At 45.2% G+C, this 15,148-nt stretch overlaps 1 protein-coding gene across 3 annotated transcripts in view; it reads right to left on the reverse strand.

Annotated features, from left to right (window-relative positions):
* The window catches only part of LOC126262911 (endophilin-B1), a 257,034-nt gene that overhangs the window by 158,502 nt on the left and 83,384 nt on the right, over positions 1-15,148 (reverse strand). For all 3 annotated transcript variants that reach the window (XM_049959818.1, XM_049959819.1, XM_049959820.1), the window contains exon 5: positions 7,634-7,697. In XM_049959818.1, the coding sequence (XP_049815775.1) occupies positions 7,634-7,697 (64 nt within the window). The remainder of the gene's footprint in view (positions 1-7,633; positions 7,698-15,148) is intronic.

The following is a 15,148-nucleotide window of genomic DNA, read 5'->3' on the forward strand; positions in this document are numbered from 1 at the left end:
CAGTGTATACAAAGGTACTATCACGAAGTTCCATGCGAAGGTTGTGAAACTGAAGCTGATAGACTGAGGCTGGAGCAGCGTCCTTAGGAAGTGAGTGAAGGCCAAGGTTAACATAGGCCGCTTCATGAAGCCAAGGTGGTGAAGGGTTCTCACCAATCAGGAAAGGTGCAGGTAGTGTGAAGTTAAGCCACCATACCAAGTGCCAAAAGCTGACACCATGAGGTAATAGGGAAGAAAGATGTGACCCATAGTGGCGATCAAAGGAATCATCAAAGGAGGAGGCATAGGATGGGCGACTACGCATGACAGACAAATGGTATGCATACCTGTTGAGGAGAAAGTCACAGCAGTAGGACAGTGGTAGTTCAGCAGTTTCATCAAACAGACTCTCAACCGGGCTAGTGTAAAGGGAGCCTGTGGCCAAACAGATGCCATGATGGTGGATAGTGTTGAGACTGCATAAGAAATATGAATGTGCATACTGATAAACAAAGCACCCATGGTCTAGTTTCGAACAGACAAGGGACCGGTACAAACGGAGGAGGGTGATTCGATCAGCACCACCGGAAGTACCATTGAGGACACATAGGACATTGAGGAACTGCATACAGTGGACTGTCAGGTAAGACACATGGGAGGACCAAGAGTGTTTCCTATCGGGCACGAGCCCCAGGAATTTCGTAGTTTTGCAACAGGCCCAAGATGTAAAGATGGTGGGAGAAACCATTTGCGTCGTCAGAAATTCATACAGATGGTTTTGTCAGTGGAAAAGTGAAAGCCATTGTCGATGCTCCAGGAGTAAAGAATCAAGACATTGCTGAAGATGCCACTCAGTGAGACAGGTCCGTGGAGAACTGCAACAGATGGCAAAATCATCAACAAAAAGGGAGCCAGAGATGCCCCATGGGAGACAGGCCATTATAGGGTTAATGGCAATAGCAAAGAGGACGATGCTCAGGACGTAACCCTGAGTCACACCATAAAACACAGTATTTTAAAAATGCCTGAAGGAAACAGGGCAGGCAGACTGAGGCCCCACGTGTGAAGAGTACAGCATATACCAATTCTTCAGCAGGTGTCGCAGGACTCCTCCAAATTGAAAAATACGGCCACAGTCTGATTTCCGCAGAAAACCATTCATGTTCTGAATGGACAAAGTAACGAGATGGTACACTGCAGAACGCCGTACTCTAGAACAACACTGTGCATTTGTCTGCAAATTGCAAGACTCGAGCCACCATACCAGTCGGGCATGATCATACATTGCATCACCTTGCAAATGCAGATGTTAAGAGATGGGGTAGAAGCTAGAGGGAAGGTTTTTGTCCTTACTGGGCTTAGGTATGGGTATGACAGTGGCTTCACGTCAGCGTTCGAGAAATGTGCCTTCAGCCCAGATGCAGTTGTACATGTTAAACAGAAAGTGCTTGCCCGCAAGAGAAAGGTGCTGCAACATCTGAATGTGGATGGCGTCTGGCCCTAGGGTGGAGGAGCAGGATGAACCGAGAACATGATCTAGCTCCCTCATAGCAAAGGCAGCATTGCAGCACTCAATTCGAAGAAGAGAAGGGTATCGCCTGAGCCGCCTCTGCTCATTTCCGATGGAGGAAGGTAGGGTGGTAGTGGGAAGAGCTCGAAACTTCTGCAAAATGGCAGCCCGAGATGTTGGAGATAGCAATAGGGCCTATGATGACATCATCTGCTACTGTCTGGCCGGAAATTGGGGAATGGATCTTGGTCCCAGAGAGCCATCTGAGGTTGGTCCACATGACAGAGGAAGGGCTGGAACTATTAAAAGAACTGGTACATGAAATCCATCAAGCTCTTTTGCTATCCTGAAGAATGCAACGACACTTTGCACACATTTATTTATAATGAATACAGTTTGTCACTGTAGGATAACTGTTAAAACCATGGAAAGCATAACTCCGTGCATGAATTACCTCACAGCATGCTTTAGTCCACTGAGGGACTGGGACATGACATGTTAAAGACGAAGTGCAAGGAATGGAACGTTCTGCAGCAGTAAGGAAAAAGTTTGCGAGATATTCCAGCTGGTCATCACAACTGGGGAAATCTCATTCTTCAAAGGTCGCCAGGGAGGAGGAACACTGCCAGTCAGCCTTAGTAAGCTGTCATTTGGGTGTGCACGAGGATGGGGTAGGAGTCAGCAAACGGATGGCACACTGGAAATGGTTGCTTAAGTAGGTGTATGAAAAACGGACCACTCAAGACAATGGGCAAGATGGGCAGTGCAGAAGGGTAGGTCCAAATGGGAATAGGTGTGCGAGGAGTCGGAAAGGAAAGTGGGTGCTCCAATGTTAAGGCAGAAGAGGTTAAGTTGGTTAAGGAGGTCAGCCAAGAGGGCACCTCTCTGACAGGTCTTGGGAGAACCCCAAAGGGGATGATGCGCATTAAAGTCACCAAGTAGCAAAAATGGAGGGTAGCTGCCCAATAAGCTGAAGGAAGTCTGCCCAGGTGGCATCGAATGGCGGAGGGACATAAATGGTACAGAGGGAAAAAGTCAGGTGAGGAAGCAAAAGGAAAACTGCAACAGCTTGAAGATAGGTAAGTCGGGGAGATGGGTTGATTATGAATGTCATCCTGTATGAGCAGCATGACGCCCCCATAAGATGGAATGCTGACCTCAGGAGAAAGGTCAAAATGAATCGGTAAGAAATGTGGAAGCTCAAAGCGGTCATGAGGGCGCAATTTCATTTCCTGAAGGCAAAGTACAAGGGGACGCTGCAATGCTAAAAGCAGCAATAAATGCTCTTTGTGGGACCGAAGGCTGCGAAAGTTCCATTGGAGGAGAGTCATGATGAGGAAGAGATGTAGGATGTCGCATCAACAGCTGCTAAGTGACAGCGGGTGAAGAGTCACTACTACAGGGCACAGAAGCAGGAGGATCCTGCTCCATGGGATCCACAGCATCGGCTTGCTTGTGTGGTCACTCTGTAGAGTTCAACACTGAAAAACGGTTGGTGGTGTACACTGGCAACACGGAGGCTGGACAGACTAAGGTATCATGTGGCGGCACTGTTGAAGAGGATCTTTGAGTTGGCGAAGGAGAAGACTGTTTGCCTTTGGTGGACTTCTTTGAGCCTTTCCAGTTAGATGAAGACTCTGGTGTTTTTGGCTGGAGGGACGGAGGAAGTCTTCACGGGAATACTCCTCGTGTCCTTTCTGGCCTACCGGTTGTATAGCTGGTGGCTTCACCCCTTGAGGCGGGCATTTGACAGCTTGTTGCACAGCTGGAGAGGGGTGGGGGGATGGCGATGCTACCTTGACACTGGGCGATTTCACAACCTCAGAGCTAAATTGGAGGTCACATGTCTGTGTGGCCATGTCCTTCATAGAGCGAAGTGTAACAAGAAAAGAACTATAGGTGCATATGGCAGAATGCAGGGTTTGCGACTAGCCAGTAACTTGCAAGTGACTGCGTAAGGCACTGTTTCCTTTCCCTGGATCTCTTGGACAGCCCGATCATCGAGATACATGGGACAATCCTGAGAGGAGGCGGCATGGCTGCCATTGTAGTTGGTACAACAGGGAGGAGGAGGCAGACAACACCCTCATATGCATCCCTACCACAGGTTACGCATTTGGCTGGGTTTCTACAAGACATTCTAGTGTGGTTGAACCGATGACACTGGTAGCAGCGCATCAGGTTCAGGAAGTATGGCCAGACCTTGATAATTTCACAGCCTACTTTGATCTTGGATGGAAGTACCACTCTAACAAAGGTGAGGGAAAGAGTGCGGGTGGGCACTAAGGAGGAACCTACCTTTTTCATTACACAATGGACAGCAATGACACACTCATCAGAGGGGTAAGATTGGATTTCGACCTCTAATAGACTGTCGGGCAGCCTGGTGTAAATTATACCCCGGAAAGAATTAAAAGTTCTATGGGCCTCGACATAACAGAGTAGTCATGGAGAAGCAAGGCAGCAAGTAGTAGCTGTGCTTGAGAATCAGAAGTAGTCTCCAAAAGCAAGGGCCATTCCATAAACGAGAGCAGGATTTCACACGGCTGACAACTGCATTATCATCTTTCTGAATAATAAACTGATTTAAGGTGGTGAAGGACTGACCATCTTGAGTACGTGAGACCACAAGGAACCAGGATGTAGCAGGAAGGGTCTTTGAATCATTAACTTCATTACGATTACATTTCACACACATTGATTGGGAAGATGACTGACTCATTGCGAGAAAATCCCCACGATTGCCAGCATCTCCGATGGCGCGCTCCTTCCAACTGTGGTCCCCATCACTAGGCGGTGCACCCACCTTACGTCATTTTTCACACCTGAGGTCACACCTCCAGAACACCTGACAGAGGGACCTATCGGCAATTTAGGAAGGTTGCAGCTCAGGCAATCACCCCTCTCTGGGCCTGGCCTGTACCAGGGGGTATTTGCGAAACCTAAATGTCGACCGGGGCTCGGAATTACACATTACCCAGTCACCTGTTACGCATCAGACACTTTGGCTGGCCTTCAGGAGCGCACAGGGAGGAAGAAGAAGAGGAACCTCAAACGCCAAAGCGGAGAAACAAGAGAAGAAAGGAAACAAAGGTAAGACTGTTTTACATCAGCCACAGACAATGCAGAACATCCCAATAACATCCAAGACATATTCCTGAAGGGAGGGGAAAAAGAATAGCACGAGGATAGACATGCAGCACAGAAGGGAAAAAACGCTGCAAAGGCTGGGGCTAAGTGGTAGCCAAGCACGAACCTGCAGAAGAGTGGTGAGTCCCCTGGAGGTGGGAGTGGGAGTGGGAGAACAGAGGGATATCAGCCTTTTGCAGATCTCGAACTGGAAGAAAGTGGATGATCTTGGGGCACACTGACTATGGGTCCCATGGCCGAATTGTATTAGCAGACCTCTGGTCTGAGACACTGGGAGGAAGGATCCCAGGAGGAGCCCCATCACCGGCATGCATCTTAGAAGGGGGACACTTCTGCTGGGCAGGGGGAGTGGCACCTGGAGGGAAGAGAGAGAGAACTGCAGGGGAGGGTGAGAGGAGAGGAGGATGGGGCTGGAATGAGGAAGAGTGAGGAGAGGGAAAGTACATAACTGAGACAAATCTGTCAAATTTCTGACAATCCTCAAAGTAAGATAAATGATCATAAGAGTTAGGGTCTTGTATCTTCTTTTCTTTCTTTCTTTCTTTCTTTCTTTCTTTCTTTCTTTCTTTCTTATAAGCCAGACAATTTAGTCAGCATGGAGAATGATGGTCATGGAAATTAACAGACAGGGATGGTGAAACACAGGTGTTCCCTCATGGTTTGGGTGTCCACAGTCGCCATAGAGATGGTCTGCTGTAGACCAGGAAGATGTACCCAAAAAGCGATCATCAAAAGAACTTCATGTGTGATGGGATGTACGGCTTCACATCACAGTGATAACACATAACCTTGACCTCCTCTGGGACGTTATCTCCCTCAAAAGTAAGAATAAAAGCACCCTGTCATTCCAGATTGGCCCAGAGTTCCTCATCAGTTTGAAGGATGAGGTTCCTTCGAAAAATATCTCCCTGAGTGATATTCAAAGACTGCTGAGGTGTAATGGACATCAGGATGTGACCATGATAAGTACAAAGAGCTGCAAATGGGGCGGCAGAAGTAGTTTCGATTATCAGGGAACCTGATTGCATCTTACTGCGAGACTATTTCGCCAAACTTATCTGATGTTTTGCACAAAAAATAACAGCTTTGTGGCTGTGAACGTATCCCTGGCTGTCCTAGTACAGACCAGATGGCGGGGAACGTGTTTCACCCCAAGCTGTTGAGCCTGACCTTCCTCCCAGGGTCCAAAACCAGGGAAGGGAAATCGTAGGGTCATAAGTGATCTGTTACAAACCAAAGAAATGACTGTAGAAGAACAGCCATATTTTTGGAGTTTTATGTGTTTCATATGCAAAGCATCCACACTGATACCACCCACACCGATCAGGGTTTCTCACCACGGGTGCCACCCTGCCACAACACGGCATCTCTGGCACAGTGGCCGTTGCTGTCAGTTCTGATGCTCCGGAGTGACAAGCAACCACTCTTAGGCACAATTGGGCTATAGTTCAGGTATCATAAGTGTGACCTCTGTGTTCTCAGGGGCTCAGCCAGATGGGTACATAACAGCCCCACCACATGCACTAGGTACGTGTGCTAGTGATCTAGCAGGGCAGAGAGAGAAGATGGGGGCTATGCCATGCAAGGAAGAGAGGAAGGAAGGGGGGGAGGTATCCACAACATAGGTGCTAGGGAGGGAGTTCTTCACAAATGGCTCATACTACAGAGAGAATACTCAGATGTAGAAGTCAAACCCCAAAGGGATGCCAAAAATGAAGGATGAAAGAGAAAAGGCAAGGGGAACGAAACAGCAAGGAATACAGGAAACCAAGTGGATCACCAGGTCGACATAAATAAGAACACCAATAGAGGGGACGGAGAGGACCGCAGGGAAGGAGTGAGGACAGGGAGGAAGAGGCACAGGGAAGGAAATGCTGGCCGGGAAGGAAGAACGACCTGCAACAGCTCGAGAATCCTTGGCCACCATGCTCGAACTCACGAAAGAATTGCAAGCCCCTTGGGGGGGGGGGGGGGGGGGGGGAAATACATCAACCTCTCTAATCCACAAAATAATGGCTGATGCTTCTGCTGCTAAATAAACAAACTTCTTTTACCTAGCCTTGTGCCAGCCTTTCACAGCTTTTATAGTCCAGCAGCTTTTTAGTCCCTGAAGGTTGAGCAGAGCTCCTTCCAAACCTTTTGTAAAACAGACACATCAAGAAGCATACAGGCACAATTAAAAGACATGTACATAAAGCTTTTGGCAACGATCTTTATTAGTAACACACACACACACACACACACACACACACACACACACACACACACACACACACACACACACAAAAGTAAGCACTCCTTGTGCATCCAAGACAGCCAGTTCCAACATCTTGGACTGGAATAAGCATGTGCTTTGCAATTTTGTTGCTATATGTCATTTGCACGTGTGTTCACAATATGGAAGTGCTGTATGTTTGGGAAGATACCTGTGATTTTCACCATACTGTACAATTAGTTTTGTTTGTGTGTCAATGTCATTTTCAAGAAACACAGAGCCAAACAAAGGAAGTCATTTGTGCGGTGTTTCACTATGACCCCCCCCCCCCCCCCCTCCACTTGGCAATTTTCTTTTCTACTTCCCACTTGCATCAACAACTACAAAACCTTTCACATTTGCTCATATATCATCACTCATTATTTCATGCCTTTTCTTTCATTCTTTCCTTCTCCTCTATTTGCTTCTTTTTGTGAGCCCTCTGTCACTTTTCACATCTTGTGTGTTGCTTGCACTTTGTCACTGATTAATCCGCACTTGCTTGTCTCCAAATACAGGCTCCTCAGTTACTTTTTAAATTTAATTCTTGATTACTTCAATTGTTCTAGTCTTTCCTCTTTATTACTATGTGGAGATACCTCTATTTTGTTAAACATTTAATTCTATCCCCTTTTGCTGCTCATTTGGATGTCTATTGTCATCGAATATGGGAAGTTTTTCTTAAAGATACAAAAAAAAAAAAAAAAAAAAAAAATTACCAAACACAGAGTGTTACTTACATTCTGCTGCGAATGCATACTTCTTGCCTTACGTAGCCGGTTTTTACAAGCATCCAAATCCAACCTGAAATAGAATTTGATGAGTGGCCTCATTTATGCAAATCAAATCAACTATTACAATAATATACCCAGTATGAAAAGAAAAATTCCAATATCATTGTTGGATGGGAGGGAAATAGATGCAGTATTTTATGCTACTTCCGTTAAGAGATGAAACAACTAAAAAACTAATCAATTGGGGTCCCCCTTCATATGCTCACAAAATTTGTAAATTTAGTAGTTCAAAATTTATACTAAAGTACATGTAGGGAAAAAGATTATATATGAACAATTGATGTGTGGATGCCCAAGAAACTTTATTTAAAAATCAAATCTGCAATATCTTAAAAATTACTCTCGCTTTCTCTACTCTGCAGGAATTCTTACAGAAGTCCAAGTGTTTTATAACAGAGAACTCTTATGAAAAATAAATTTCTTTCAAGAAGAGATGCATACACAACAAAGGAACATACTAATGTAGCAGTGTGAACAAGTAGAACCCTCAAAATAAAATTTTCAGGAAAGTATTATGTTCACAGTCCCCAAGTTAATAACTATAAATGCAACACTGTGCCCCGACGCCAAAAAACAAGCTCTTATCTTGTTTCAATCAGATGTGGTTTAAAGGACAATACCCCTTGACTTTGAAGAAGGCAATATTGATTATGGTATGGAAACCAGGCAATATAGTTTCACTTTTCATTTGTATATGTTGTTTGATAGCTACGGATGACTACTTCGGCGGTGCTGACAAAGCTGTCACTACAGACTGAAGTGAGTCGATTTAAGTCAACACAACTACTCCCTTCAAGCACTGTGCAACAGTTAACTATGTTGACCATGTAGCACTGTTCATAGCCTTGCATAAGAGACTGAAATGTTAGCTGTTTCTGTCAAGCAGAAGTTTACTGTTTTGTGTCAAAATTTTAAGCTAGAGAAATATTACAAGAGGAGGCATGAAAACCCTTTAGATAAAAAAGAAAGTAAGAATTCTTGGAGGAGAAAGTTCACTGCAGAACATGAATTACATTAGCACCACACAGTTTAGATATCCCATTTCTACGTTGAATACCATCATCAAAAATATCTTGGACATTGCAAGTAACAGTGGACTAAACAAACACCACAAGTATGTCCATGAACACCATGATGTTTTGTGAAAAGGCACTGAGGGTGGCCAACATACTTTAAATCTAGGACTTCTCTGCATCTAAAGGCTGTATTGATAGGTTCAAGAAGCAGTATCATGTGGTGTACAGAACTGAATGTGGCAAAGGAAACAATGCAAACATAAAAATTGTTGGTGAATGGCAGAGTGGTACATTACACAACCTTATATAGCGCTATAAACTGAAGGACATCTTCAAGACACACTAAATTGTTCTCTTTCACCATCCTTCCAAACAAAACACTTGTCTTTAAGGTGAAAATTTCAATGGAAGGAGAAACAGTCAAGTTTGCCTTACAGTAATGCCAGGCACAAATGCTGATAGCCCTCAAAAAATTAAACTATTTGCGATTGGTGAATCAAAAACCCACATCATATTAAACCTGTAAAAATTTTTTTCCACGAACTACAGTGTCAATAACGAAGTGTGGATGACATCATCACAACTATTACATAAGCAAATGCATAGCCCTGATGCAAGGAACCTATAACAGGAAATTTTTTGTGTCTGTAGATTCTTGCCCTGGACATTCAGTGCAGTTAGAGTACCTGCCACCAAACTGAACAAGCAAATGGCAGCCCTTGGATTTATGATTTATCTGCATCTTCAAAACTTATTACACAAAAGCTATTTCACAGAAGGCATTAAGTCTGATTGAAGATGGAAAAGACACAGCTGTCTTTAAAGCGTCAATTTTTAATACTTTGCACACGAATGGACAGAGGTTATGGAATCTGTCACCACCTACTTTTGAAAAGCATGTTTCATTCTAGCAGATTAAGGAAATGGATCTGACAAACCAAATCATGATAACAACAACACTGACTACTGCTTTATCGTGGCAAACACTGGAGTATCTAGTGCGAGATTTCCTACACACTAACTACACTGTTGTCACTGTTGAAAGTATATCAATTGAACTTTCATACACAGGAAAACATTGGTGGTGGTGGTGGATTGTGATGGTGGTGGTGGTGGTGGTGGTGGTGGGTTTGCTCTTACTACAGATGTAAATGCAGCAACAAAGACAAGAAAACACTTTATTTCTGCTGCAAATGGAGACATCAAAGCTTTCCATTGTGTTTATGAATTTGAAAACCGCACTGAAAAAATTCACCGAAAGAATTAAAACACTCGAAAACTTGGGATTTTTTTTTATTAAGAAGTAGGACCTATTTTATCTAGTTTTTCAGTATGTCTCATTTATCTACGACTAACCAAATTAAAGGCAGAATAATGGGACACGAGGGTGAGTTACATATATGAGGTCAAAAATGTGATGCAAAATATGTTTCTTATTCATTGTTCCTCAATAACAACCCAAGCTATTAGTTTGGGGTGTTCAGAGAACAAATGCTACAGCATTTCTGAAATCTCCTTTATCTCCTTTACACTACCCTTTTTATACAATTCTGCAGGGAAAGGGGATGGAGTGAGTGGTTGGGTGAGTGAGTGAGTGAGTGAGTGAGTGAGTGATGGTGGCGATTTTATTATTATTATTATTATTATTATTTAGGATGTGGGGCACTTAACATCATGGTCATCGGCAGCATGCAGAGCAGTTATAAAAACATTAAAGTCCACCTCCCCTTCCCAGCACCTTAGGGATGAGGCCTGACAGTTCACAAAATTTCAGAGCCCATTTAACGCTGGTGTCAGTATCAGCATGGATGGTGGGCAGATCTGCAATCATGTTAAGGGATGCTCTGATGTCAGTATATAAGGCACACAAAGCCAAAATATACTGAACTGAAACTGGCACACTACAAAAACTTTAGAGTGGCAGATATTCCTGCCAGAGGGAGAAACCATGTGTTAAACGGTTATGTCCAATGTACAGTCTGATGAGTAGCACTTCTGTTACTATAGGTTATTGGTCTTGAGCTGACTGCAATTTAATTAAAAAGAATTACCCCCAATGCATTTCACTTTTGTTTATAAAGCATCTTCTGTTGCTATTATGCAAATAGGATACATATGTTTGAACATTTTTGATTGTTTTAGGCTGAAAACAGCATTTTCTTTATAAAGTTGTACTGCAATTTACTTATTGTGTTTCTTTACATATTCTGTTCCTTCCCTCCTTGCTAGCAGCGGTTGGCATCGAAAGGCTTAATTTCACATTTGAATTTCTCAGCTTTTACCATTCTGCGGTATATCCTGCGCTGCATTATGTACATTTCACTTTCTTAAAATGTTTCTTATACTGCACCGCTATAGTGTTTATATCTGTTCATTTGCTTTCATTCACATTGTGAGTGTTTCCAACCTGTGAAACTATTTTATTTTGTGTGTGTGTGTGTGTGTGTGTGTGTGTGTGTGTGTGTGTGTGTGTGAGGGAGGAGGGGGGGTTGCAACTTAATTAAAAATAATTACACCAGATGCATTTCACTTTTGTTTATAAAGGATCTTCTGCGGTTATTCTGAGCACGCACATAGACAGATGAGTGTGGATGGGTTGACTTTTGTAGGGGTGGGGTGAGGAAGGGCAAGGATGGGCTTGGATGGTGATTACACGACAGAATCTGGGAGGAGATGGTACTGGTAAATGAAGCTTGTGGTTGTATGTGTACATTTAATGTTATATTAAGTTGTCAATCAGTTTAAAGAGTGTGTGGTTTGCCAAGTACGTCTGATCATTTATGAGTTGTTTCTTTTCTGTTATGGTTGTTTGGATATGACAGTTTTCTGTAAGGTAGAAGGTGTTTTTGTTGTTGTTTATCCTTATGATTTCCACGTCTGTGTGTCTGGCTGTAATTTTTTGTTGGTGTTGGTGTAAATGTTCTGCAAAAGTTGATTGGTTTGTCCTGTACTTATATGCTCTTACATGATCTTTGTATCTGGTGTCAAATATCCTCCTGGTTTGACCAATTTATTGCATTTCAGCTGGTATATCCCTGAGTTCTGTTACAGATCAGTTTTTCTGTTTTTTTGGGAAGTATTTCTGAATTGAATGTTCGTTTGGTGCGCTACTTTTGGTTGGTTGATTGATTGGGGTTGAAGGGACCAAACAGCAAGGTCATCAGGCCCTCGTTTCAAATGCGGTCCATACAGACAGATTGACATTTCAGAAAAGTCAAAACAATAAAAGGTAAAAGGCTAAAACATGTAAAAGTGCAGTCGTGTTGTCAATGGTGAAAACAAAATGAGGGAAGTCAGCAGGTGAGCAACCCCAAGGATATGCTAAAGGCAGGAAATATACCACCTCTGTTGCAGTACAGGCAAGACCACCTGCTATTCAAAAGCTTTCAACCACTAGACTGTAGAAGTGCATATTGTAAAAGGAGATTAACCAATTCTAAAATGTGATAAAAACAGAGTAAAGGGAAAGAAAAGAGGGTCTTGGCCAGGGAGGGGAGTCCGGAATCTCCAAACACAGCTTACAGTGGGAGACACCGGATGGTCAAACTGGTTCTCAGTTTTCTCCATGAAAGTGGTTTTTATTCTCAGTTTTAAGGTTTAAGGAGGAAGGGAGGAGGAAGTTGCTGAAGAAGGGCATTGAAGCAGCAGGTGCAAGAGTCCTGTCAGGAGGGAGATAAAGATTGTAAACCGTGACCTCAGAGTCCAGGTGGACCCTAACAGCAACCACTTCCAATGTAGTTTGAAGAGGAATCCATGTGCTAGCAACGTCCGTACGGACCAAAGTACAAGTGCCACCAGAGGCCCGCAGGGGGCTGACCCAATTTCGACAGAAAAGACGGAACCCACGGAGGATTGGTGAGTGATCATCAGTAAAATGTGATTCCTGCAGAATCACACAAGCTGGAGAGAAAAACGAAATAAGGGATGTCAACTCTGAAAGGTGAGGTAATATCCATTGCAATTCCATTGGATAACCACAGAACAATGATTCAAATGGGGGTTGAACAGGCTAAAGCCAGTCATGCAGTCGGGTCACCACCAATCACCGACAAGGAGGGTTGGTTGGTTTGTGGGATTAAAGGGACCAGACTGCAATGGTCATCGGTCCCTTGTTCCAAAACTTAAAAACTACCACACAGAGGGAAAAAAACGGATAATAGAGACAGCAGACAACACAGGACAAGAAAAACTCAGACAAAGAACAGACATAACAAATTAAAATCACACGGAGTGTGGCGGTGGTTGGCCGACCATAGAATAAAAAAGGAAAAGCCAACCACCGAGAACACATTAAAAACTCAGTTTAAAACCGTAAGCCAAAGGCCAGAATCAACACAAAACAATAAAATACAACATAAACACTCAAATGATAAAAGCCCCCTGCCCGAATAAAACGTAAAACTAAGCCAGCCATAGCAGGGTCATCAGTTAAAAGGGCAGGGAGCATATCAGGCAGCGCAAATGTCTGCCTGACCACAGCTAAAAGGGGGCAGGCCAACAAAATGTGGGCCACTGTCAAAGCCGCCCCACAGCGACAGAGGAGGGTCCTCCCGGCGCAGTAAATAACTGTGTGTCAGCCGGGAGTGGCCAATGCGAAGCCGGCAAAGGACTACTGAGTCCCTGCGAGTGGCTCGCAGGGATGACTGCCACACAGCTGTCGTCTCCTTGACAGCACGGAGTTTATTATGCAGTGGCAGTTCGTGCCATTCATCGTCCCATAGCGCAAAAACTTTGCGGCGTAAGACTGCCCTCAAATCAGTCTCTGGGAGGCCAACATCCAGAGATGGTTGACTGCTGGCCTCTTTCGCCAGGCGGTCAACATGTTCATTGCCCGGGATACCGACATGACCGGGGGTCCACACAAAGATCACAGAGCGGCCGCAACGGGCAAGAGTACGCAGGGACTCCTGGATAGCCATCACCAGACGAGAACGAGGGAAACACTGGTCGAGAGCTCGTAAACCACCCAGGGAATCGCTAAAGATCACGAAGGACTCACCTGAGCAGGAGCGGATATACTCTAGGGCTCGAAAGATGGCGACCAGCTCAGCAGTGTAAACGCTGCAGCCAGCCGGCAAGGAACGTTGTTCGGAATGGTCCCCTAGAGTTAGCGCATAACCAACACTACCAGCAACCACCGAACCGTCAGTGTAAACAATGTCAGAGCCCTGATATGTGGCCAGGATGGAATAAAAGTGGCGGTGGAAGGCCTCTGGAGGGACTGAATCCTTCGGGCCCTGTGCCAAGTCGAGCCGAAGGGAAGGGCACGGAACACACCATGGGGTACGCAAAGTGGCCCGGAAAGGAGGTGGAACAGTGAAAACCCGAAGCCCAGAGAGAAGTTCTTTGACACGGACCGCGATCGTACAACCTGACTGGGGCCGACGTTCTGGCAGATGGACGATTGATTGCGAGAACAGGAGACAATAGTTTGGATGCCCGGGCAAGCTAAAAACATGGGCAGCATAAGTGGCCAGTAAATGTTGGCGGCTCAATCGCAGTGGAGGGACACCAGCCTCCACAAGTACGCTGTCCACAGGGCTGGTCCGGAAGGCACCAGTGGCCAGTCGTATCCCGCTGTGCAGTATTGGGTCCAGCAACCGCAACGCAGATGGGGATGCTGAGCCATAAGCCAGGCTCCCATAATCCAGACGGGACTGGATTAACGCCTGGTAGAGCCGTAACAGGGTAGATCGGTCGGCGCCCCAGCTGGTGTGGCTCAAGCATCTCAGAGCATTTAGATGCCTCCAACACGCCTGTTTAAGCTGCCGAATATGAGGCAGCCAAGTCAGCCGAGCATCAAAAACTACTGCCAAAAACCTGTGGGTCTCCACCACAGCAAGAAGTTTGTCTTCAAGATAAAGCCACGGCTCAGGATGGACTGTTCGGCGCCGGCAGAAATGCATAGCGCAGGTCTTGGCAGCCGAAAACTGAAAACCATGCACTACAGCCCAAGACTGCGCCTTGCAGATAGTGCCCTGTAGCTGACGTTCAATGCCAGTAGAGCTATAGTAAAGGCAGAAGTCGTCAGCATACAGGGAAGCGGAGACAGACTTTCCCACCACTGCAGCGAGCCCGTTTATTGCGATTAAAAACAGGCAGACACTGAGGACAGATCCCTGAGGTACCCCGTTCTCCTGGACTCTAGAGGAACTACGAGAGGCCGCGACTAGCACGCGGAAGGTACGACACGACAGAAAATTTCGGATAAAGATCGGCAGAAGGCCCAGAAGACCCCATCCATGAAGCGTAGAAAGTATATGATGACGCCATGTCGTATCTTACGCCTTCCGCATGTCGAAAAAGACAGCAACCAGGTGCTGACGGCGGGCAAAGGCAGTACGGATGGCCGACTCCAGACTCGCCAGATTGTCGGTGGCGGAGCGACCTTTACGGAACCCACCCTAAGACGGAGCCAGAAGGCCCCGAGACTCCAGTACCCAAT

The sequence above is a fragment of the Schistocerca nitens genome, chromosome 6 (genome assembly GCF_023898315.1).
Source record: "Schistocerca nitens isolate TAMUIC-IGC-003100 chromosome 6, iqSchNite1.1, whole genome shotgun sequence".
NCBI classification, from domain to species: Eukaryota; Metazoa; Arthropoda; class Insecta; order Orthoptera; family Acrididae; genus Schistocerca; species Schistocerca nitens.